This window comes from Marmota flaviventris, chromosome 8 (assembly GCF_047511675.1).
Source record: "Marmota flaviventris isolate mMarFla1 chromosome 8, mMarFla1.hap1, whole genome shotgun sequence".
NCBI classification, from domain to species: domain Eukaryota; kingdom Metazoa; phylum Chordata; class Mammalia; order Rodentia; family Sciuridae; genus Marmota; species Marmota flaviventris.
The window spans coordinates 134,702,761-134,727,381 of NC_092505.1; the positions used below are offsets into that span (position 1 = coordinate 134,702,761).

The 24,621-nt window shown below is 37.7% G+C and overlaps 1 protein-coding gene and 1 pseudogene across 1 annotated transcript in view; both read left to right on the forward strand.

Annotated features, from left to right (window-relative positions):
* Positions 1–24,621, forward strand: part of Prkar2a (protein kinase cAMP-dependent type II regulatory subunit alpha) — a 72,836-nt gene that overhangs the window by 4,976 nt on the left and 43,239 nt on the right. The window contains exon 2 of the mRNA XM_027933835.2: positions 17,385–17,420. Within this exon, the coding sequence (XP_027789636.2) occupies positions 17,385–17,420 (36 nt within the window). The remainder of the gene's footprint in view (positions 1–17,384; positions 17,421–24,621) is intronic.
* Positions 1,841–2,759, forward strand: LOC114091384 (transformer-2 protein homolog beta pseudogene; annotated as a pseudogene).

The following is a 24,621-nucleotide window of genomic DNA, read 5'->3' on the forward strand; positions in this document are numbered from 1 at the left end:
GACTTTTTTTTTTTTTTTTATTAACATTTTTTAGTTGTCAGTGGACCTTTCTTTTCTTTTTTACTTTCTTTATCTATATGCAGTGCTGAGAATCGAACCCAGGTCTTCACAGATGCTAGACAAGCATTCTACTACTGAGCTACAACCTGAGCCCCCAGTAGACTCCTTTCTTAAGTGGCTACGCCTTTTTATATTCTAACTATTATTATTGAGGGTTCTAATTCCTCCACATCCTTATTAGCACCTATGTGCATTTTTTATTGTAGCCAACTTAGAACCTAATTATGGTTTCAATTTGCATTATCCTAATTAATGACTGAATGTTGTTGGGCATCTTTCTAGGTATTTGTTGGTCCTTTTTTTTAAATTTTTTTTTTTAGTTGTAGATGGACACAATATCTTTATTTATTTATTTTTATATGGTGTTGAGGATTGAACCCAGTGCCTCACATGTGCAAGGCAGGTGCTCTACCACTGAGCTACAGCCCCAACTTTTTGTTGGTCCTTTATATATCACTTTGAAGAATTGTCTTCAGGCCCTTTGGCTACTAAAAATATTTTTATTTGGAGTTGTAGAAGGTTTTTGTATATTTTAGATATCAATCTTCTATCAGATACATGGTTTATAAATATTCAGTGGATTGTCTTTTTACTTTTTATTTAAACGCTGGGAATTGAACTCAGCACCTCATGCATGTTAGACAAAGCTCTTTACCACTGACCTGTGCCCTCAATTCTTTTTCACTTTTTTGAAGTTTTTTATTTTATGTTTGTATGTGTTTGTGTGTGTGTGCTTGGGATTGAACCCAGGGCTCTATGCATGCTGTATGCATGGTACCACTAAACTTAACTCCCAGCCTCTGCCTGGTGTTTTTTGAAGCATAGAAGTTTAAATTTTGATGAAGTCCAATGTATTTTCTTTTGTTGTTTATGCTTTAAGGGTCATATATAAGAAATCATTGCCAAATCCAAGGTCAAGAAGATTGTCCCCTGTGTTTTCTTCTACGAATTCTGTAGCTTTTGGATGTTACATTTAGTCCTTTGACATGTTTTGAGGGTTTTTTTTGTTTTGTTTTTTTGGTACTAGGGATTGAACTCAGGGGCACTTAACTACTGAACCAAATCTCTAGCTCTTTTTATTTTTTATTTTGAGACAGAGTCTCACTGAGTTGCTTAAGGCCTTGCCAAGTTGCTGAGGTTGGGTTTGAACTTGGGATCCTTCTGCCTCAGCCTCCTGAGCTGCTGAAATTAGAGGTGTGTGCCACTGCGCCTGGCTTTGAGTTATTTTTGGTAACATATGAGTTACAACATATTTTGCATAGGGATATCCAGTGTCCTGTTTTTATTTTTTTAGTTGTAGATGGACACAATACCTTTATTTTATTTATATGTGGTGCTGAGGATTGAACCCAGTGCCTCACATGTGCTATGCAAGCACTCTACCACTAAGCTACACCCCAGCTTGAAAAGACTATTCTTTTCTCATTTAATTGTTTTGGTACTATTGTCAAAAATTGGGGAGATTTAAGCTGGGAGAGAGGGTGGCATGTACCTTTAGTTCCAGTGACTGGGGAGGATGAGGCAGAAGAATAGCAGTTTCAAAACCAGTCTCAGCAACTTATTTAGGCGTTAAGCAACTGAGATGTTGTCTCAAAATAAAGGGTCTGGGGATGTGACTCAGTGGTTAAGTGCCCCCTGGGTTCCATTCCTGGTACATCCCCCTCCCTAAAAAATATTAGGAAGACTTAGAGCCTACTTGGAGCTGGTGCGGAGTGTTTTGGTTCTGAAAAGCTCAGAAAACAGTGTGTATGTCCTGTGTGTCTGCTGTGAACCCTATATAATGAAGGAGGAACAGGTTGGCAGCTTTTGATTGAAGCTCAGCAAACCTTTGTTTGTTTGTTTGTAGAGACATTTTATAACTAAGCCACAACCCCAGCCCCCACTTTTTTTTTTTTCCAAGATAGGGTCTCACTAAATTGCTGAGGTAGGCCTTGAACTTACAATCTACTGAGAGGGCTCATGTTGGCAGTTGGACAAATCCTGACCCCAACTGTTATCTTGGAATGTTTGAGTTTAGCTTGTATAGCACAGAAAGAGACCTAGAAGTGTTCTCTAAATATGGCCCCTTTGTTGATGTGTCTATTGTATATGACCAGCAGTCTAGGCATTCAAAAGGACTTGCCTTTTTTTTTTTTTTTTTGGTATGGGGGATTTAACCCAAAGTGCTGTACCACTAAGTCATATCCCCAGCCCTTTTTATTTTTTATTTTGAGACTTAGTTGCTTATGGCCTTGCTAAGTTGCTGAGGCTGGCCTCAAACTTGCAATCCTCCTTCCTCAGCCTCCCAAGTTTCTGGGATTATGGGCATGTGTCACTACACCTGGCAAGAGGATTTGCCTTTGTCTATTTTGAAAATGTAGGTGATGCCAGGGAAGCTAAACAACATGCTTACTCAATAGAGTTTGTTGGACATAGAATCAGAGTTGATTTCTCTGTAACAAAAGACCACATATCCCAACACTAGCCATTTATTTACATGGCAAGATTTATTTATGGCAGCTCACGCTGTTAGGTTTACTATGACAGAGGATATATGATTGAGGCTATGATGATTGGGACTACTATAGCAAATCATACAGAGGAGGAGGTGGATGGAGATCTAGCTGCTCAAGACTGGGGTAAAGATTTATAGAAAGTGATCACCTTCCCCTTATGTTCCAAAACTTGATGCCATTCTCTTCATTACTGTTAAAGCATGAAGTTGAAGATTTTCTGAAACCTTATGTACAGCTGCAATATTATTTGTGGACAATTTTTTTTTATTGTATCCAGTTTAAAAAGGAAACAGTGCCTAGTGAAGTTAGGTGACTTACTCCTTTTATGATGACTACTTTTGGTTGAGTTAAAATGCTGTTTTCATTTGTGTAGTCTGGTACTTTGTTCAAAGTTAAATGTTTTTAGAAAAGGTTTCTCTAGGGGCTGGGGTTGTAGCTCAGCTGTAGGGCACTTGCCTAGCACATGCGAGGCCCTGGGTTCGACCCTCAGCACCACATAAAAATAAATAAATATATTGTGTCCAACTAAAAAATAAATATTAAAAAAAAGAAAGAAAAGGTTTCTCTAGGGCTGGGGTTGTGGCTCAGAGGTAGAGCACTTGCCTAGAATGCGTGAGGCACAAAAAAATAAAATAAAGATATTGTTTCAACCTACAGTTACCTAGAGTAATTTTTTTTTTTTAAAGGTTTTTCTACTGAGCCTGGGCACAGTAGTGCACTCCTGTAATCCTACCAACTGGGGGTGATGAGGCAGGAAGATTGTAAGGTTTTTCAACTGAATCCAGGATATTCTGATGATGAAAGCCTTCTGTAAAATTCTACCAAATGACAAAAAACAAAAACAAGCAGTTTGATTAAAAAAATTGATTGGGGGGGCTGGGGTTGTGGCTCAGCGGTAGAGAGCTTGCTTAAGTGCGTGTGATGCCCCGGGTTCAATCCTCAGCACCCCATAAAAATAAACAAATAAAATAAAGGTATTGTGTCCAACTACAACTAAAAAATAAATATTAAAAAATCAACACACTATAGTGACGCAATCACATCAATGTTCATAGCAGCTCAGTTCACAGAAGCTAAACTGTGGAGCCAACCTAGATGCTCTCCAGTAGATGAATGGATAAAGAAACTGTGCTATATATACACAATGGAATATTAATCAGCATTTAAAGAGAATAAAATTATGGAATTTGCAGGTAAATGAATGGAGTTGGAGAATATCATGCCAAGAAAAATAAGCTAATCCCCCAAAATGAAAGGCCAAATGTTCTCTCTGATAAGTGGATGCTGATCCATAATGGGGAGGACTGGGAATGGGAAGAATGGAGGAACTTTGAGCAAAGGGGAGGCAGGGGAGAGGAAAGAGGGGCAGAAATGATGGTGGAATGAGATGGACATCATTCCCCTAAGTACAGGTATGACTGCATATATGGTGTGACTCTACATCTTCTACAACCAGAGAAATGGAAAGTTGTGCTTGACTACCGAGCCACATCCCCAGTTCTTTTTTTTTTTTTAAATTTATTTAGAGACACATAGGGCCTCACTGAGTTGCTTAGCACCTTGTTAAATTGCTGAGGCTGGCTTTTGAACTTGCGATCAAGTAAAATGCTTTAAATAGAGGATTGATTTATATTAATTAATTTAACTAGAGATTGACTTAAACAGGAATTAGGGAGACCTGGGTTTATATCCTAGCTCTATGATAGCCACCCAGCTTTAGTTGTTCCATTGTTGTTTTTGAAAGGAAAGTGACCACACACTTGTAGCCACCAAGAGATCTTTATTGGGGCAGTGTCTGATAGACGGAAGGAAAGAGAGGAGGGAGAGAGAGCAGGGAAAGAGAGTGGGAAAGAGCAAAGGGAGAGAGAGAGGGAGAGAGCAAAGCGAGGGGGGAGAGGGGCCAAAATCTAATGGGGTCTCTGGGTCTGTAAGCCGCTTTGTTGGCATATGGTGATTGGATCATACTGTAGTTGCTAAGGGTGTCATCTTCTGCCTTCAGGCAGACCGGGCAGGGGCCAGAAGTGGGTTTCCCTTGCACCAGATGAGTGGGGGTCCAGTGTTCAGCCTTGAGTGGGGCTGAGTGTAAAGCCTTGAGGCAAAGGCTGAGTGTAAAGCCTTGAGGCAAACAAGCCGTAAGGAACTAGACAGGTGGGGGTTGAGTGTTTAGCCCACCCTGCAGCTAACATTTATTCAGCCTGCCTAGCAGCTAACAGTTTTTGTTTTGTTTTATGTGTGCTGGGAATTGAACCCATGGCCTCAGGCATGCTAAACAAGTGCTCTACCACTGAACAATACCCCAGTCAGTATTTTCATTCTTTTTACTTTTAATGGTCTTGGGCTTGAACCCAGGGGTGCCTCTATCACTGAGCTATGTTTTTCAAGTTTTTTTTTCCTTTGCATATACCTTCCTTTTTGCTTGGAATGCTGTCCTCCCTGTCGTCTTCTTTGTAAAATGTTTTTATTAATGCATTATAATTATAACACTGAGGTTCATTTTGATATAACCATGGAATATATATAAGCATGGAATATAATTTCTCCTTTTTAGTCTCTAGTGCTTCTTCGTTCCCTGCCTTCATCTCTTCCCCTGTTCCCCTTCTTCTACTCTACTGGTTGTCCTCCTATTTATTTATTAAAATTGATGCTTTATAGATATATATATATATATAAAGGTGGAATTCAGTGTGGTATATTCACATATGTACGTAGCATAATTTGGTCAGTTTTATTCTGCAGTTCCTCCCTTTTCCTATTCCTCCCCCCCCCTTTAATTCCCTTTCTCTACTCTACTGATCTTCACTCTATTTTTGTGAGATCCACACACCACACACCCACTTTTTAATTTTGTTTATTATTTTACTCTGCTTCCGCATATAAAAGAAAACATTTGACCCTTGACTTTATGAGTCTGGCTAATTTCACTTTCCCTGATGTTCACCAGTTCCATCCATTTGCCAGCAAATGCCATAATTGGATTCTTCTTTATTACTAAATAAAACTATTGTGTGTATATATATATCATGTTTACTTTATCCATTCATTTCTCGAGGGGCATCTAGGCAGGTTCCTTAACTTGGCTGTTGTGAATTGCGCTACCAAAACACTGATGTTCCTATATCAGTATAGTATGCTGATTTTAGTTCTTTTGGATAAATACCAAGGATGAGATAACTGTGTCATATGGCAGGTTCTGTTCCTGGTCTTTTGAGGAATCTCCATATTGATTTCCATAGTGGTTGTACTAATCCTCCCCCTCTTTTTTGCCTGCTGAACTGCTGCTTGTCTTTTACTAACTAGTTCAATCGTTCCTTTTCTGCCCAGCAGCAACCCTATCAAATAGGTATTATTATCATTCTGCTTTTACAGATGAGAAAAATTGAGACTCAGAAGTTAACTAACTTGTTAAAGGTCTGCTAGTAAGTGAGGTGAGGTAGAGATTTAAACTCAAACATCATGGCTCATACTCCATGCTTTTAACCATTTTTCTCTTAATGCTTTCTAGATATTCCACAAATACTTATTGTGTGAATAAACAATTCACGGTGGTCATCTCTATACAAGGGATTTAAGGGCATAGGTTTTCCCTTTCAGGGCAGTATTTTCAGTGAGGCACAAAGCAATCCCAAAGTGTTTCCTAATATGCTTTATTTTTTTTTTTTTAAGTTGTAGATGGACACAATACCTGTATTTTATTTGTTTATTTTTATGTGGTATAGGGGATCGAACCCAGTGTTTCACACATGCTAGGCAGGCACTCTATCACTGAGCCACAACCCCAGCCCTAATATGCTCTCTTTTCACTATTTTTGTAGGGCTATTACAATAGGCCCAATACTGGTCTTTCATTGTGATATTCTTATTGGAATTATCTTTCTATGATACTGCCTTGTAGAAGATCCTCCATTGACTCCCTAGTGCATTTGGTAGTTCTTGATCCAAACTAGATAATGAGTTATTCTTCTATGTTCATTTGGTATGTTCTAGGGAACAACCCTAAGTGGCTTGCATTGGGTCAGGTTCCCATTTTGGAACAAATTACCGTGCTGGGGCAGTGAGAACACTGTAATCTGCCGAGTTTGGATCATGCATCCTGACCTGTGACCAAGTTAAAAGTGGAGAACAGGGTTGGAAGTGAAGCTCCACAAGGACTTCAAGTCTGTGAGAGACCACTCCTAAAGTATCTAACTAGAAGGAAGAAGAGGGGTGGAGTAGTGGACTCACTGGAGATGCTAAAACCCTGCAGTGGCCTTCACCCTCTCTTCTGCCTTTCTGTTGTAGTTTCGCAGATGCTCACTCTGCTCAGCACTGAGACAGGGGAAGATAACAGTGTTTCTGCCTGCAGGTGCTTATCATCTAGTGGGGCAACAGCATGCAAGTAGGCAACATGATATAATGATCCCTCCATTGGAGAAAATTGGAGGGAATTCTAATATATTGCTTTGGATCCATAATTAAATAATGGAATGATGGAATTTATTTTTTAAAGTATAAAATGAACTTTCTGTTTAATCACATCATTACTTTTCCTCAGTTGTCAAATTTAGATCAATCAAATCCTAGTTTGATCACTTCCTAGCTATATGACCTAGGGGACAGTTCTCTGAGTCTCAGTTTTCTCAGCAAGAAAATGAGATGGGAATAGGATTGTTGTGAGGGTTACTTGTGATAATATCTTTAAAATGGTTGGCATGATATTTGCACATGATGAGACTCAAAAAATTGTAACTAGCCAAGCACAGTGGCACATGCTTCTGATCCCAGCTACTTTGGAGGCTAAAGCAATAGCCTGGGCAATAATAAGACCTGGTCCCAAAATTAAAAAAATAAAAAGGACTTGGGGAGGTAGCTCTGGTAGAACAATTGCCTAGCAAGTGCAGTACTTGCCCAGTACTGCAAAAAGGGGAAAAAAAATATAACCAAGAAAAGATATTTGAAAAGGCTAGATAAATAAAAATTTTTTTAAATTTATAAAAGAAAATGAAAATATGTAGCTGTTAGGCTTGTGGTACATACCTGTAATCCCAGCAAATTGGGAAACTGGTAGAAGGGTCATGTTTCAGGCCATCCTGGACAGTTTAGGGAGACCATGTCTGAAAATAAAATTAGTAAGGGCTGCGGATTAAGGCCCTGGGTACCAAAAAAAAAAAAAAAAAAAGATGATTCCAGTCTTTTAAAGATATATGATTATGTGTTGCGTGGCTCTTTCTCATCCAGTGAGGAGGGAGGTCCATGGAACAGGGTAGAGGAGAGTGTGGCTGTGGAGTTGCTAATCAAGACCTCTAGAGACCAAGCTGAAACCTTGGTCTGATTTTATTGCGCAGTTACCATGTAGGGCAGTAGCTAGGAAGATTATAGGCAGCCACCAATAACGATTTCTTGCTAACTATCCTTGCAGCAAATCCAGGATCTGGCAGTGGAGCAAGTGCCAGGACTGCAACACATGGCCTCACGCCCAGGGCTGCTTAGCACCAGGGGCGTGGTGTGCCACTCAGACGGCCTTAACGTATGCCATGTATGCAGTACTCCATACACTTGTTCCCACATATGATTTTGAAAAATAAACACCCCTCCCCCTCCAAATTGAAATCTCTAACATTTTTACAGTCTCAGCACTTCATTCATAAGATCATTGAGTCCACCTTTCAGGTCTTTTGTGGTGAGTAGGACTACTCTTATTGAATTTGTGAGTATAGTGAGGCTCAGTTTTCTTACTTGCACTGAGTTTGATCCTCAGCACCACATAAAATAAATAAAATAAAGGTAATGTATATATCTACAACTAAAAAATAAAAGAAAGAAAGATGTATTTTGCTAGGCACAGTGGTGCACATCTGTAATCCCAGCAATTTGGGGAGGGGCTGAGTCAGGAGGATCACAAGTTCAAGACCAGCTTTGGCAATTTAGTGAGATGTTGTGTCAAAAAAAATTAAAAGCTTTGGGAACGTAGCTGTATAGTAGATTGAGCCCCTGGTTTCAATTCCCACAGCAAGCCCCTCTCCCTACAGTATTTAAACCTTGAATTAAGTTTGACAATTTTAATTGATTTTAAACATTTTATCCATTTGGATTTCCAAAAATGTTCCCATAATTTCCCCCTCCATGGGAGATCCTAGAATCAATCCCCTGCAGATATTGAGGCACAATTAACTGTACTGTTTTTCTTGTCCTACTCATTTTCCTTGTACTTGAAATTGAAATGGGGCCTGGGGCTATAACTCAGTGGGAAAGTGGTTGCTTAGCATGGATGAAGCTCTGAGTTGGTGGATCCCCAACACTGTAGAAAAAAAAAAAAACATATGTGAGTCCTGACAACCCTGGGTAATCATCCCCAGTACCAAAAGAAAAGAACATAAGAAAGCTTTCACCTTGGGAAAGATGAGGAAGCTCATGAGTTTGATGAGTTTGATGGTGGATATGTTGGTTTGAGGCATTTGAGATATACAGAAGATGACAAGCTTGCAGTTGGAAATTCTTGTCTGTGGATAACAGGTGTTTAAGGATAGGTCAGGGGGCTGAGGTTGTGTGTGACTCAGTGGTAAAGTGCTTGCCCAGCATGTGTGAGACACTGGGTTCTATCTTCAGCACCACATAAAAATGAATAAAATAAAGGTATTGTGTCCATCTACAACTAAAAAATAAATTAAAAAAAAGATATGTCAGTGTTAGAAATTGTGAGTGTGAATTAGATCTTGAGGGGGGAGGGAGAGAAGGAGGGAAGGAGGGAGGGAGAAGAGCAGAGGCCTCTGACTAATAGACACAGCATCTTGAGGGCTCCTCTGTATAGGATGGTAGAGGAATGAACCTTGCCAGGCACGTGCTGTAAATCAATGAAAGCATGAAAAAAAGCATTCATGTTTTGTTTTCCCTGGCAGTCATTTATATGCTTGTATTTGTTTCTGAGAGTGATCTAAATTTTGTGATCTTTTCCAATCTTTTGTGCATGCAACCTCATATTCCTTGCTTATTTAAAATCAATACTCGTTTTTTTAAAAGAGAGAGAAAGAGAAGAGAGAGAGAATTTTTAATATTTATTTTTCAGTTTTCGGTGGACACAACATCTTTATTTTTTTTAAATTTTTATGTGGTGCTGAGGATCGAACCCAGCTCCCTGTGCATGCCAGGCGAGTGCATTACCACTTGAGCCACATCCCCAGCCCTAAAATCAATACTCTTGTGTTTGGCATGCATAAGGTACTGTGTTCAGTTCCAATTGCATATGCATGCATGCATACACACAATCACTTTTCTTCTGTGACTTGCTTTTCTGAAAACATCAATGTTATCTATTATTTAAATAATTTATATCATTCCTTAATTATTTTATATATGTATAGCACTACTTGGATTTGTGAGGATATTAAATTTGTTTATTAAAAACAAACTTTAGAAAATTAGTATTATATCATGCTGTACTTGTACAACTTTTTAATTTAAATTCTTTTTCATTTGTTTTTTTAACTGATATGCAACTTTTTTCACATAATAATACTTTTTTTTTTTTTTTTGTACCAGGGATTGAACCCAGGAGTGCTTAACCACTGACCCACATCCCCAGCCCTTTTTATTTTTTATTTTGAGACAGGGTCTCACAAAGTTGCATAGGGCCTCGCCAAGTTGCTGAGGCTGGCTTTGAACTTGCAATCCTGTCTCAACCTTCCAGGCCACTGGGATTTTAGATGTGCACCACCATGCCCAGAATTATATAACAATACTTCTTGAAGGTTTTTCCATATCAGTTTGTATACTTTTATTGCATCCATTTTAATGGATGTGTAGAGGTTTATACTCTATCAGTGCCAGTATTTCCTTAGTTTATTTTTCTAGGCAATTTTCATTTCCCTTCTTTTTGCTATTATACATTTTGCTAAGAGCCAAGTATATGATGCATGGCATTTTTGGTCTAAAGGTGACGTCAGCTAGCCATTGAGATGATATGATTATGTTAAGATTTGCATTCATATGGATATTGGACTCCTGCTGTTCACCTAGGCCGGCTACGGGACTCCTGGAGAGTTCCCATTGGTTGGGGAAGTACAGTAGGAGGGAGTTCCGGGGGAGGGGCTCTCTCCGCGGTCAGGGAGGAGGCCGCGTGGGTGGAAAAAAATCTTCCCGGGTGGTACCGGACATTGGCGGCAGTTTCAAAAAATAAACTTTGTTCCTGCTTGAGTGGCTCGTGATTTTGTGCCCAGCCAGACTGTGGCAACATTTTAGTGATTATGGTATGTATAAACACACATATACATATGTTTTAGTCAGCTTTTTTGCTGCTGTGACTAAAAGATCTGACAAAAACAATTTTAGAAGAGAAGTTTATTTAGAGGCTTATAGTTTTAGAGGTCTTAATCCATAGAAGGCTGGCTCCATTTCTTGAGGCTCAAGGTGAAGCAGAACATCATGGTAGAAGAGTGTGGGCGAAGGGAAGAAGCTCACAGGAAGCAGAAAGAGAGACTTCACTTGCCAGATACAAAATATGTTCCCCCAAAGGCATGCTCCCAAAGCCTACCTCCTCCAGCCACACCTTACCTGCCTTCAGTTACCACTCAGTTAATTCCCATAAGGGGATTAATCCACTAATTGGGTTAAGGCTCTTATAACCCAATCATCCATCCTCTATATCTTCTTGTATTGTCTCACACCTGAGCTTTTGGGGGACATCTCACATCCAAACCATAACAACAACCTTTGTAGTATGCACATATATCTATATATGTGTGGAATATATTGTTAAATTATTGTTAAATGCAGTTCATACTTGAAAATTTTGACAGATGTTCCCTAATTGTCTCCTCAATTTTAAGATTACTGATTACCGTGTGGGGAAGATAGTTGTTGAGGAAATTGGCAGTGGAGGGCTGGGGATGTGGCTCAAGCGGTAGCACGCTCACCTGGCATGCATGCGGCCCAGGTTCTATCCTCAGCACCACATACAAACAAAGATGTTGTGTCTGCCGAAAACTAAAAAATAAATATTAAAAAATTCTCTCTCTCTCTCTCTCTCTCTTAAAAAAAATTAAAAAAAAAAGAAATTGGCAGTGGAAAAAGGTTTAGAGGCTACTTAAAGTCAATTAAGCAAGAAATTATATACTTCAGACTAGGATAGTAGAGAATGGAAAAAGGATAGACTGATTCAGGAGAGGAAGTGGGAAGAAGAGGAGGTGAAGTTGTTAATGAAGTAGATGAGTAGTGTCAAAGATGGACCAGTGACATCAGTTAGTTCCCAAGTAAGGTGAAGCCTACTTGCCATATCCCTTTTTATTTTTATTTTGCCTGCCCTTTTTATTTTTGATATAGGGTCTTGCTGAGTTGCCCAGGCTAGCCTTGAATTTGTGATCCTCCAGCCTCAGTCTCCTAAGTAGCTGGGATTTCAGTGTGTGCCATCATGCCTGACTCCATGGTGATCTTTATAAAATCTAGTGTACAGAGATTCCAGTTTCTTCATATTGTAACAGAAGTGCTGTATCCACTGCTGATTCATTCATAGGGAACTTTCCCAGCTGGTTCTGCTCAATTCTGCCTTGTTATGGGTGTTCAAATTTCCCAGCCTCTTTTCAGTGGTCTAATGGCTGACCATTATAGTGGGAAAACAGGGAGCCTACAGATGGGGAATCAATGGAATGAGACAGGTATTCTATACTGGAGGAGTTTACTGCCTTCCCTGGTACTTGGTAGAGGGTTCTTACTTTCCCTTTTCTCCAATTCTCCCATTAAGCCTTGGTTGTCACACTTTCCTTTTAAATTTTTCAAGCAGCATTTTTCTTTTTACCCCTTTTGTTTATCTTTTCATCCTCTCATTCATTCAAGTTAATGCCTGAGGTCTTTCATATTTAATTATATTTTCCATTACAATGTCAACATTTTTCTTTCAATGCGTTTGAACTAATTTCACAGAAACAGATAATGCTTTAGGAATTTTCAAAACAATTTTTTGTTGTCTTATGCATGATAAATTTAAATAGTGATTATAACCTTTTAACTTAATAGTGATGAATAGGTTTGCCATTTAAAAATTTTAAGTCAGTGTATTATAAAATTAAGCAAATTTCAACAAAGTAATTTACTTTAAAGAAGAATGCATGTAGGCTGGGGTTGTAGCTCAGTGGTAGAGTGCTTGCCTAGCACATGTGAGGCAATGGGTTCAATCCTCAGCAGCCTAGGTAAAAATAAATGAATAAAATAAAAGTATTGTATCCATCTACAACTATAAATACTTAAATAATTCATGCACTCAACTTTGAATTTGTTATAAACATGATTTGACAATAGAATAAAAATGAAATTTTATCATATTTGATTTGAGGATGTATATTTACAAAGATTTTTAAAATATTTTTTGGAAAAACTTCAACCCCATTAAGAACAGTGAACTCCTAAATTACCACTCATTAATATTTTGCCACATTTGCTTTCTCTTTCATTCTCTTTATGGATACTCCTTAACATGTACACTTTGTATTGTCAAGTTTTAATTTATATATTTAAAAAAATTAATTGTGAAATATAATATAAAATTTAAAATATTACCTTTTTTTTTGTACCAGGGTTTGAACCCAGAGGCACTTACACTGAGCCAGGTCCTCAGTTGTGTGTGTGTATGTGTGTGTGTGTGTGTTGCTGGGGATTGAACCTAGGACCTTGTACATGCAAGACAGACACTCTACCAACTGAGCTATATCCCTAGCTCCTCCAGTCCTTTTTAATTTTTTTTTTTTTTATCTTGAGATAAGGTCTCACTAAATTGCTTACGGCTTTGCTAAGTTGTTGAGGTGGCTTTGAACTTGTGATCCTCCTTCCCTCCTGAGTTGCTGTGATCACAGGCATGCATCACTATGCCCAGCTCATCTTTATCATTTTTAAGTATGCAGTTGATTGGCATTAATGTTGTGCAACCATCATCACCATCTATCTCTAGAATTCTTTTCATGTTGTAAAACTGAAGCACTATGCCCATAAACAATTCGCCATTCCCCTCTTCCCCTATCCCCTGGTAATCCCCTGGGGATTGAACTCAGGGGCACTTAACCACTGAGCCACATCCCCAGTCCTTTTTTAATTGGATACTCCTTAACATATACACGTTGTATTATCAAGGGTCTCACTAAGTTGCTTAGGTAAGAACTATTCTATTTTCTTTCTTTATGAATTTGACTTTTGTAGGTACCTCATATAAGTGGAATCACAACAGTATTTCTTTTTGTGGCTGGCTTATTTCACTTAATGTCCTCAAGGTTCATCCATTGTAGCATATATCAGAATTTCCTTGCTTTTTAAAAGTTGACTGATGTTCCATTGTGTATATATGCTACATTTTACTAATCTATTCATCCATTGATGGAAACTTTTGTTGTTTTTACCTTTTGCCTATTGTGAATGATGTTGCTATTAACATAGGTATACAGATATCTCTTGGAGATCTTGCTTTCACTTTTTTTTTTTTTTTTTTTGAGTTGTGGTCTTTCTATGTTGTGCAGGCTGGTCTCGAAGTCCTAGACTCAAGAGGTCCTCATGTTTCAGCCTCCCAAGTGCTCACCACCATGCCTGGCTAAGGTTAAAGTTGCACATTCTATCTTTTTTCTAATTAACAGGGTTTTATTGTTGTTTTGTTTGTTTTTGTTGCTGGGGGTTGAATCCAGGACCTTGTGCATGCTTAGGCAAGTGCTGTACCACCTAGCTACATCCCCCAATCCCTCACCACCCCCCCATTTTTTTTTGGTACTGGGGATTGAACTCAGGGGCACTTAACCACTGAGCCACATCCCCAGTCCTTTTTTAATGGATACTCCTTAACATATACACGTTGTATTATCAAAGGTCTCACTAAGTTGCTTAGGGCCTGAGTTACTGTTTTCCATAGTGCCTGTACCACTTTTACATTCCCACCAACAGCACTTGTTTCAGTTTTTCCACATGGAGTGGGGCAGTTACCAAGGATTGAACATGGGCACTCGACAACTGAGCCACATCCCTAGCCCTATTTTGTATTACCTAGTTGCTTAGCGCCTTGCTGCGTTGCTGAGGCTAGCTTTGAATTTGCAATCCTCCTGTCTCAGCAACACATTCTTGCCAATACTTGTTAGCACCCCCACATACCCCTGCTTTTCTTTTATGATAGTAGTTATCCCAATAATGGGTGTAAAATGGCATTTCATTGTAGTTAGAATTTGAGTATTTCCCTAGTGAAGTTGAGCATCTTCTGTGTTTGTTGGCCATGTGTTTATTTTCTTTGGAGAAATATTGGTTCAGGTCCTTTGCCCACTGTTTTAATTGGTTTGTGTTCTTTTTAAATTTTTAAAAATTATTTTTAGTATATTGTAATATGATACATAATAGTGGAGTTCATTTTGATATATTCATAAATGCATATTAGCATAATTTTCTGTTTCAATCCTTAGTACATAATTTTTACCTCCCCTACTATTTGATTTTTTTTTAATTCACTTAGCCTTTTTTTTTGTAGATGGACACAATATCTTTATTTATTTTTATGAGGTGCTCAGGATCGAACCCAGTGCCTCACATGTACAAGGCAAGCACTCTTCCACTGAGCTGTAGCCCCAGCCCTATTTGATTTTTTATTGTTGAGCTGTGAGGGTTTTTCTCCCCTCTAGTCTACATATTTCAGATTTGATTTGATTTGCAAATAATTTTCTTCCATTTCATGGCTTGCCTTTTTGTTCTGTTGATTATGTTCTTAGATGAACAGAGGTTTTTAATTTTGATGCAGTTCATTGAATCTCTTTTTTTCCCTATATATGACGTCAGGATTTTTCTCATCTTTTTTTCTAAGAGTTTTATAATTTTAGTTTTCAAGTTTATGATTTTTTTTTTTTTTTTTGCTACCCAGAGGGCACTTAATCACTGAGCCACATCCCCAGCCCTTTTAAAATATTTTGAGATAGGGCCTTGCTAAGTTGCTGAGGCTCCTGCCTCAGTCTTCTGAGCCTCTGGCTTGAGTTAATTTTTTAAAATACTGTCTGAAGTAAGGGTCCAACCTCAGTTTTTTGCATGAGGAGATTGAGTTTTCCTAGCACTGTATTTTTAGAGACTGTCTTCCCCATTGAATGGTCTTGGCAACTTTATCAAGTGGGTTTTTAATAAATGGCCATTATTATGTTGAGGACATTCCTTTATATTCCCAGTTTATTTTATTCATTCCCTTCATTCATTCATTTGGTCATTCATTCATTTATATTTGTCTGTTTCTACTGGGAATTGAACCCGGGGTCTTTGTACCACTGTGCTACATCCCCAGCCCTTTTTTGAGACAGGGTCTCTCTAAGTTGCCAACCCTGCCCTTTTAACTTGCAGTCCTCCTGCCTCAGCCTCCTGAGTTACTGGGATTACAGGTGTGTACCATCATGCCCAGCTGTGTGTGTGTGTGTGTGTGTGTGTGTGTATGTGTATATATATATATATAAATATATATATATATATATAATTTTTTTTAAAAGAGAGAGAGAGAGAATTTTTTTTAATATTTATTTTTTAGTTTTCGGCGGACACAACATCTTTGTTGGTATGTGGTGCTGAGAATTGAACCCGGGCCACATGCATGCCAGGCGAGCACGCTACCGCTTAAGCCACATCCCCAGCCCTATATATAATTTTTTAAAAATAAAAATAATCAGTCGGGCACCAGGAGGTGGAGGCAGAAGAATCACAAATTTGAGGCTAGCCTGGGTAACTTAGCCTTAGTGACATTCTATCTCAAAATAAAAAATAAAAGGGCTCAGGATGTACCTGAGTGGTAGAGCATTTGTCTAGCATGTACAAGGCCCTGAGTTTGATCCCTAGTAACACAAAAGTAAAAAAATTAAAAATTAAAAGGCTTATGCAAATGATATAGTTTAGCAATAGGAATTTAGATAACCACCAGAGATAATGTGATGGGTTAAAAGTAGAAAAAAATAACTGAGAAAGGTTTTCTTCCCCCAAAATAAAGATATGTGATACATTTTTCTGATTAATATACTGACTATGAGCAGAAGAAAAACCTACCTATATCTAGAAGTATAACTTAATGCTCAATTTATTTTCAATTGTAGTGTAATACTGATTAAATTGCTTTAAAAATGGAATTTGTGTTCTATGATTTAGCAAGTCTAGGATTATCTTTAAAAAATATTAAAGAGGAAATTTTCACTACTTGGTACCATAACCTTTCTGGAAATTTGGAAAACTTCTTATATGGAATGATAAAAATTGGATGAAATATGAATGTGAACAGAAGTAAAATTACCGCTTTAAGTATGTTGAAGTTGGGCTGGGGATGTGGCTCAAGCGGTAGCACGCTCGCCTGGCATGCGTGCTGCCCGGGTTCGATCCTCAGCACCACATACAAACAAAGATTTTGTGCCTGCCGAAAACTAAAAAAAAAATAAATAAATATTAAAAAATTCTCTCTCTCTCTCTCTCTGTGTCTCTCACTCTCTCTTTAAAAAAAAAGTATGTTGAAGTTATAAAGAACTTTTTTTAAGGAGATATTTTATTTTCTGTATTGTCTTTATATGATCATATTGAACAGTTATTTGTGGTTAAATATGAAAGAGTATGAACTGACCCACAACTTGATTTTTAAGATACATAGTTTTGTTGTCAGAGATTTTTGCAAAAAGGGGAGGATAAGGTCTGTTGTAGCTCAGTGGTAAAGTACTTCCTCTTCATGCATGAGACCCTGGGTTCGATCCTCAGCACCACATAAAAATAAACAAGTAAAAATAAAAATATCGTATCCATCTACAAGTAAAAAATATTTAAAATAAAAGCGGGGTGGGGGCATAAGAATGGGCACATGACATAATGACAACTAAATGTTGCTTTTTTGTTTTGCAGTTCCAGTTCCTAGCAGATTTAGTAGACGAGTATCAGGTATGTGTTCTCTTTTATTATATACTACTAAAATGCTGTTTTCATATAGTAATATTTTAAGTGAAAATAAACTCACCTTTTAAATAAAAAGATAAGCATTATAAAATGTTAGACTAAAATTAAAATTATCTATGATTCCTTCATTTCATTTTCATTTTAAGTTCTGAATGTATATGTAAAATTTTTATATTGTTATAATTGCTGTGGTTGTCTCCTAGAATTTATTTTGTTAACAGTTTATAATTTTATAATTATGTTTATTTATTTTATAATCCATGTTTATAATTAGAATCTCTAAAAACTATTTCACATGTCACTATTTCTGGTATTCTGGATTATCTTACTATAGCTTCTGTTACACTTTTAGAATCACTTGAATTATTTCTTCAGTTATAATGCTTTTAAGTGGCATTCTCTGGTCTGAGACTAAACATTGCTTTAGTTTTTTCTGTATCTTGCTTTAGAGATCATCTACAAATTAGGTTGCAGGATAAAGGTAACCTGCTTATGTCTCTTTTCAACCACCCATCTCAATAATATGGAATTCGTATATAAAATAGTACCTAAGATCATTTCTTTGGTTTTTAGCAAAAATGAATGCGTTCCAAATATGAGAAATCTTTTTTGTATTTTCTTGTATGGGACTAGTTTGATATTATTTTCCCTTTTGTCTATTATGGTCCAGATTATACCAGATTATATTTTAATTAGATTTGGAATAAATTTTCCAGATTTTTAACCGTTTGGAAAAAATTCTTTTTCAATACTGGAGATTGAACTGAGGGGTGCTGTAAAACTGAGTTACATCTCCAACCCTTTTTTAGTTTTTAGTTTGAGACAAGGTTTCTCTAAGTGGCCAAGGCTACCTTGAACTTGCAATCCTCCTGTCTCAGCCTCCAAAGTCAGTAGGATTACTGGTATGTGCCACCATGCCTGGCTCTTCTGATAATTTTTTTCTTTCTTTCTTTGCAGTGCTGGGGATTGAACTCAGGTCCTCATGCATGTTAGGCAAGCACTGTACCAATGACCTACATCCCCAGACCCCTTTTGAAAAAAATCTTTTGGGGGGTGGGTACCAGGGATTGAACTTGGGTACTCAGCCACTGAGCCACATCCCCAGCCTATTTATTTAGAGACAGGGTTTCACTGAGTTGCCTACCACCTTGCTTTTGCTGAGACTGACTTTGAACTCACAGTCCTCCTGCCTCAGCCTTCTTAGCTGCTGGGATTATAGGCATGCACCACTATGCCTAGAAACTTTTTTTAAATTAATAAAATACTATTATAAATATTCTTTTGCCACTGCACCCAGCTCCCTTTTGAAAATTTTTAATCAAAAATTTTCCTGGTTAGTCATGCTACTAATTTTAATATTAATTTTATTATTACTATTTTTTTTGAGAGAGAGAATTTTTTTTTTAATATTTATTTTTTAGTTCACCGCGGACACAACATCTTTGTTTGTATGTGTTGCTGAGGATCGAACCCAGGCCGCATGCATGCCAGGCGGGCGCGCTACCGCTTGAGCCACATCCCCAGCCCCTACTATTTGTTTTTGGTGCTAGAAGTTGAATTCAGAGCCTTGTGTGTTTTAAGCACATACTCTACTTCAGAGGTTGAAGCAGATTATAAATTTAGACCAGCCTGGGCAACTTACAGACCCAGTCTCAAAATAAAAATTAGAAAGGGCTAGGAATATAGTTCAATGGTGGAGTATACAGGAGTTCAGTCCCTAGTACTGCAACCAAACAAACAAAACAAAAAGAGTATATCAAGGGACTGGGGATGTGGCTCAAGTGGTAGGGCGCTCGCCTGGCATGCGCGGGGCGCTGGGTTCGATCCTCAGCACCACATAGAATGAAATAAAGATGTTGTGTCCGCCGAAAACTGAAAAATAAATATTAAAAAATTCTCTCTCTCTTCTCTCTCTCTCTCTCTCTCTCTCTCTCTCTCTCCTCTCAAAAAAAAAAAAAAAGAGTATATCAAATACTGCCTGGTATATAGAAGGCATTCAGTTAATATCTATTAAAAATTTACATTTTTTTGTAGCTCATTGGTAGAGCTCCTGTCTCACACATGTGAGACACTGGGTTCAATCCTCAGCACCACATAAAAATAAATAAAGAGGGTGGGGGTTGTGGCACAGTGGTAAAGCACTTGCCTCTCATGAGTGAGGCACAGGGTTTAATTCCTGGCACCACATAAAAAAAAAATAAAATAAAAACAAATGAAATATTTAAAAATAAATATATAACTAAAGATATTCTGTCCAACTGCAACTTAAAAATATATATATATTTTTAAAAAATTATTGCTTCTAAGCTAAGAATCTCACCCATTTTTCATAGAGCTGAGAAATATATTTTCTGAAAAATGACTTTGTTACAGGTAGGATTTATTTGGTTGTTAATGTGTTTCAAAATTGCTGAGTAAGCATTTATATCATTGTTTTATATTCTTTTGGGAAAGTTTCTTGATATTAAATTGTCATATAATTTATTTATTATCTTGTAAGGCTAGGAATTCTATTATTATTATTATTATTATTTTGGTACTAGATTGAAACCAGGGGCCCTTAAATACTGAGCCATATCCCTAGCACTATTTAATTTTTATTTTGAGACAGGGTCTTGCTTAGCTGCTTAGGGCCTCATTAAATTGCTGAGGCTGGCTTTGACTTTGTGATCTTCCCTGCCCCAGCTTCCCAAGTTGCTGGGATTATAGGAGTATGCCCCTGTGCCTGGCTAGAAATCCCTTTTCTATTCCTCAATCTTTTTCTTTGAGCATATCAACTTATTTGCTTTTGGAAACCTTTGCTAACATTCTATACCAAAATCTGTTGAAAGGAGATTGAAGAATGTATTCTCATATGTGACCAATCTCCTGAGAAGAAATAGAGTATGGATCTTCCAGTTCTGTTCATCTCTCTTTTTTGACTCCAAAAGATTAGTGATATCGGGGCTGGGGTTGTGACTTAGTGGTAGAGCTTTCGCCTAGCACGTGTGAGTCCTTGGTTTGATCCTCGGAACCACATAAAAATAAATAAATAAATAAACATATTTAAAAAAAAAAAAAGATTAGTGATATCCATTGGTATCTGTAGAACAGATCTGATGGATGAAGAGTACAATGATACCCCCTTCAGAGGTCACTGATGGCATTAATTCATAAATTGCTGCTTGGTCTTCTGTAAGTATTGTTTATTCCTTGAACTTTGCAGAGACCTCACACAAGTACAAAGTATTATCCCTCTTTTTTAGATTTTACTATTTTATTAAGGATTTGAAACCTTTTAGCTGGGGGTGGGTTTGTGACTCACTGGTAGAGTGAGCATGCATGAGGGCCTGGGTTTGATCCCCAGCACCAAAAAAATAAAAATAAAATAAAACTTTGCAGCAAAGAAATGTATTGTTTTCTCTCCTTTCTTTGTTTTCAAAAGGAGACTTTTTAAAGTTGTAGATGGACACAATACCTTTATTTTTATTTATTTATATGTGGTGCTGAGGATTGAACCCAGGCCCTCCCTCACACATGCTAGGCAAGCACTCTACTACTGAGTCACAACCCCATCCCTGCTCTTCTTAAAATATAGAAGAAAACTTTTTTCTGACCACTCTTCTCTCCCCAACCATCACTCTTTTTCCTCTCTCCATACCTTTATAGCAAAATGCTTTAAAGAGTTGCCTACATTTGCTGTTTCTAGTTTCTGTGCTTCTGTTCTCTCTTAGTGTTGAGAGCATTTTGCCAGAAGTAATGGTTGAGAGGCGAGCCATTAAGATGATGCTGGATTGATTCAATTGTATATTAGACCTTTACTGTCCGCTTAGGCCTGCTACTTTGGAGTTCTCACGGGGATTCCTGGAGAGTTCGCATTAGTTGGGGAAGTGCGGGAGGAGGGATTTCCGGTTGGTGGTTCCTGGAGGAGCCACGTGGGTGGCGTTGGGGAGAGTTCCCAGGGAGCCTGTGTGGAGTGTGCTGGTGGAGTTCAGAAATAAAGTTTGTTCGCTTGAGTGGCTCATGACTTGTGCCCAGCCAGACTGGGGTATCTTGGACCCATTCTAATCAGCCTTTTGCTTCCATATCTAACCCAGACTATCTTTGAAGTTGCTCACTCATGTTCTTCAGACCTTCATTTGAAGGATACATTCTCAGTAAGCTTAGCCTGTCTAAAATTCACGTCACTTTCTCCCAAACGCATACACATATACACACACACACATTCTCTCTCTCTCCATCTCTCTCTGACTCTGTTTCTGTCTCCCTTCCTTATTTTATTTTCTTTACTCCTTTATTTAAAGTCTGTCTGAACTTATTATTTTGTTACCTGGTTCTCTGTACTAGAGTGTAAGTAAAAATTCTGTTTGTTCATTGGTATGTAGCTAGCTCTTTGAGTAGTATGAGTAAATATGGATGAGTGGATAGATAAAAAGGCAAAGAAGGAAGGAATAGAAATCAGGAGAGCTTACTGTAGGAAGAAGAGATCAAGAATACTTCTTAGAAGGAGACAAAAATTACACTGAGGATTGAAACACATGGTTATTGTTTTATTTGTACCAGGAAGAATGCCATCTAGATGAAAGAATGTTGTAAAGACTTGAAGGGGGATGAACTGTCCCTGGCTGCTTTGGATGTAGGAGAGCAAGTAAAATAAAGTTGGAAACAGAGGTAGGGAATGGAAATCCTAACATGCCCAAGAACTAGTTGTGTGACCACATATTCTGTGTCAAAACTGTAGAAGAGACTTTTCTAACAATTCAGGGTGACTAAATGAAGAACAATCTGGAACATAAAGCAGCATAGAAGAGTAGCAGTTAGTGTCTCCTGTGAGTCCAGCCCTAAATTTTAAATATTATCTTCTATTATTTACCCTTTATATGGTTCTAGTTTTGTTATCTCCTCTTAATATTGAACAGACCAAGGATCAGGGATATCAAGAAACAGCAGGTAAACGGGTGGATGGGACCAAGCTCAGACCTCAATCTAAGTCTCTTCAAAGGTAGGCTGTCTCTGCTGCTCTCTCTTGCAAAGCACTGCAGTTGAAAAGCTGTGCCTTCCAAGTTCTGCATTGTAGCCGAACAACAGTCCTTTATATCAACTGATAAATATATTGAATGAGGAGAGTTCATGAATTCTTTTAAGTGCTGCTTCCTTGGTATAGTCCTAAATTAGTTTTAACTGTCTTTGAGTTTGAAATGTTAGTCTGAATTTATTAATTTCAAACTCCATCAGAAAAGGAAAATGTTTATTTATTAAATATGTATTGAACTTCAAAGCACATTAATTAGAAATCTGTTGGCATTATGCCACATTTAGACAGTAAGTATGCTGATCTATTGATGACTATGAAAGTCAACAGGATAGTTCACTGAGAATCTGGTGTCACATCAGTCACTGATTTCGGAACGGTGGATACTCTTTACTAGATAGCCCTGTCTTGTAAGGTTTACATTGTATACAATATACTAAAACACTGAGTATACAATATTTTTCCATCCATATTTATCTTAAACTGAAATATTACTAAGTATTGCTTAAGATAATTTAGAAACCTGGTATTGTAGACTGAATTGTGTCTTTTTTTATCAAATTCATATATTGAATTTGAATTTCTGCAAAATTCAGGATATATTATTGAAAAGTCTAAAGTCATATAAGAAATTCATTGACTATATCACAAACTGAAATTTTTAATCTTATAAGTTACATGTTATCTATATTGACTGAATATTAACTTTATACCTTTTTGTTTCTTGCTTTCATCATCATCACATACACAGTATCACTAAAGATAAATATCACCACAATGTAGTCTATATTAGATCCTGAACGGCTTAAGAATTTTAAAAATACCACAATTCAACTGATCAAATGCTCAACAACGAAAAGGGCAAAACAATCTTAGAATGATCCAAATATTTAACAATATTTAACCCTAGTTTCAATCCTTAGCACTGTCATAAATAAATAAATACCAGTGTGATTGTTTTTGGAGATAGGGCCTTTAAAGAGGTAATTAACACTAAGCAAGGTCATCAGGATGGGACCTTAATCTAGAAGGACAGGTGTCCTTATAAGAACAGGAACAAACACCAAGAGTGGACACACAGAGAAAGGACTATGTGAGGACATAATGAGAAGTCAGCTGTCTGCTAGTCAAGGAAGGGGCCTCAGGAGAAACAAAACCTGTCAATACCTTGACCTTGAACTTCCAGTCTCCAGAACCATGAAAAAATAAATTTCTGTTATTTAAGCCACCCAATCTGTGGTATTTTGTTTTGGCAGCCTCAGCTGACTAATATACCCAGGCTATTTCAAGTGTTTGTGGGGGCAGATAGGCAGCACAGGGCCTTGAGTTTGTGATCAGGATCTGTACTCATTTTTTGTAGAAATTAGAGGGTTTTTTTTCCCTCACAAATAAATTTTAATGATTCATATTTCTTCCAATTAAAATTTGGAAGAAATTGTGCTGGATAATGTGTTTTCAGTTTGTACAGTATCACATTACTAACTAGTGACATCTGCTGGAGAACCACAGCAAAATTTCCTTAAGCAAGGGTCTGTGCTGTTTTCATCTTCATTTTCAATAGATCTTGAGCATCTTATCATACATAGTGTGGTTCCCAAGGCTATGTATAGGATGGCACAGACTCTGGACCTTTTCCAAGTAACTCATGCACTAGCACAAGCTCCTTGATATGCAGAACTAGCAGGGCAACAAATCATATTGACACTTAAAAATGGATTTGGGGCTGGCAGTGTTGCTCAGTGGTAAAACATGTTTGAGGTTCCAATCAAAAGAAAAAAAAAGAATTTTTACAAAGAAAAGAAAACAAGGGAAATAATTAGGGAACAAGAGGAAGTAGAGAGGTTGGGTAGCAACAGAGAAAGAGGGGAGAGGGAGATGAGAACAGAGTTCAAAGCAGGGTGTGGGGGGAGAACATTATATTAAATAGTGTTAGAAGAACAAATACAAAGGACATACGCTTATTTTAAATAAGGTATCTAAAAGCATCAAGGAGCCAGGGGTGTAGCTCAGTGGTTGAATGCTTGCGTAGCATGTACATGTACAAGATCCTGGATTTGATGTCCAGTGGCCCGCCACCCTCCAAAAAAAATTCACTGGGCTCAGTAATCCCAGTGATTTGGGAGACTGAGAAAGGAGGATCACAGGTTTGAGACTCGCCTCAACAATTTAGTGAGG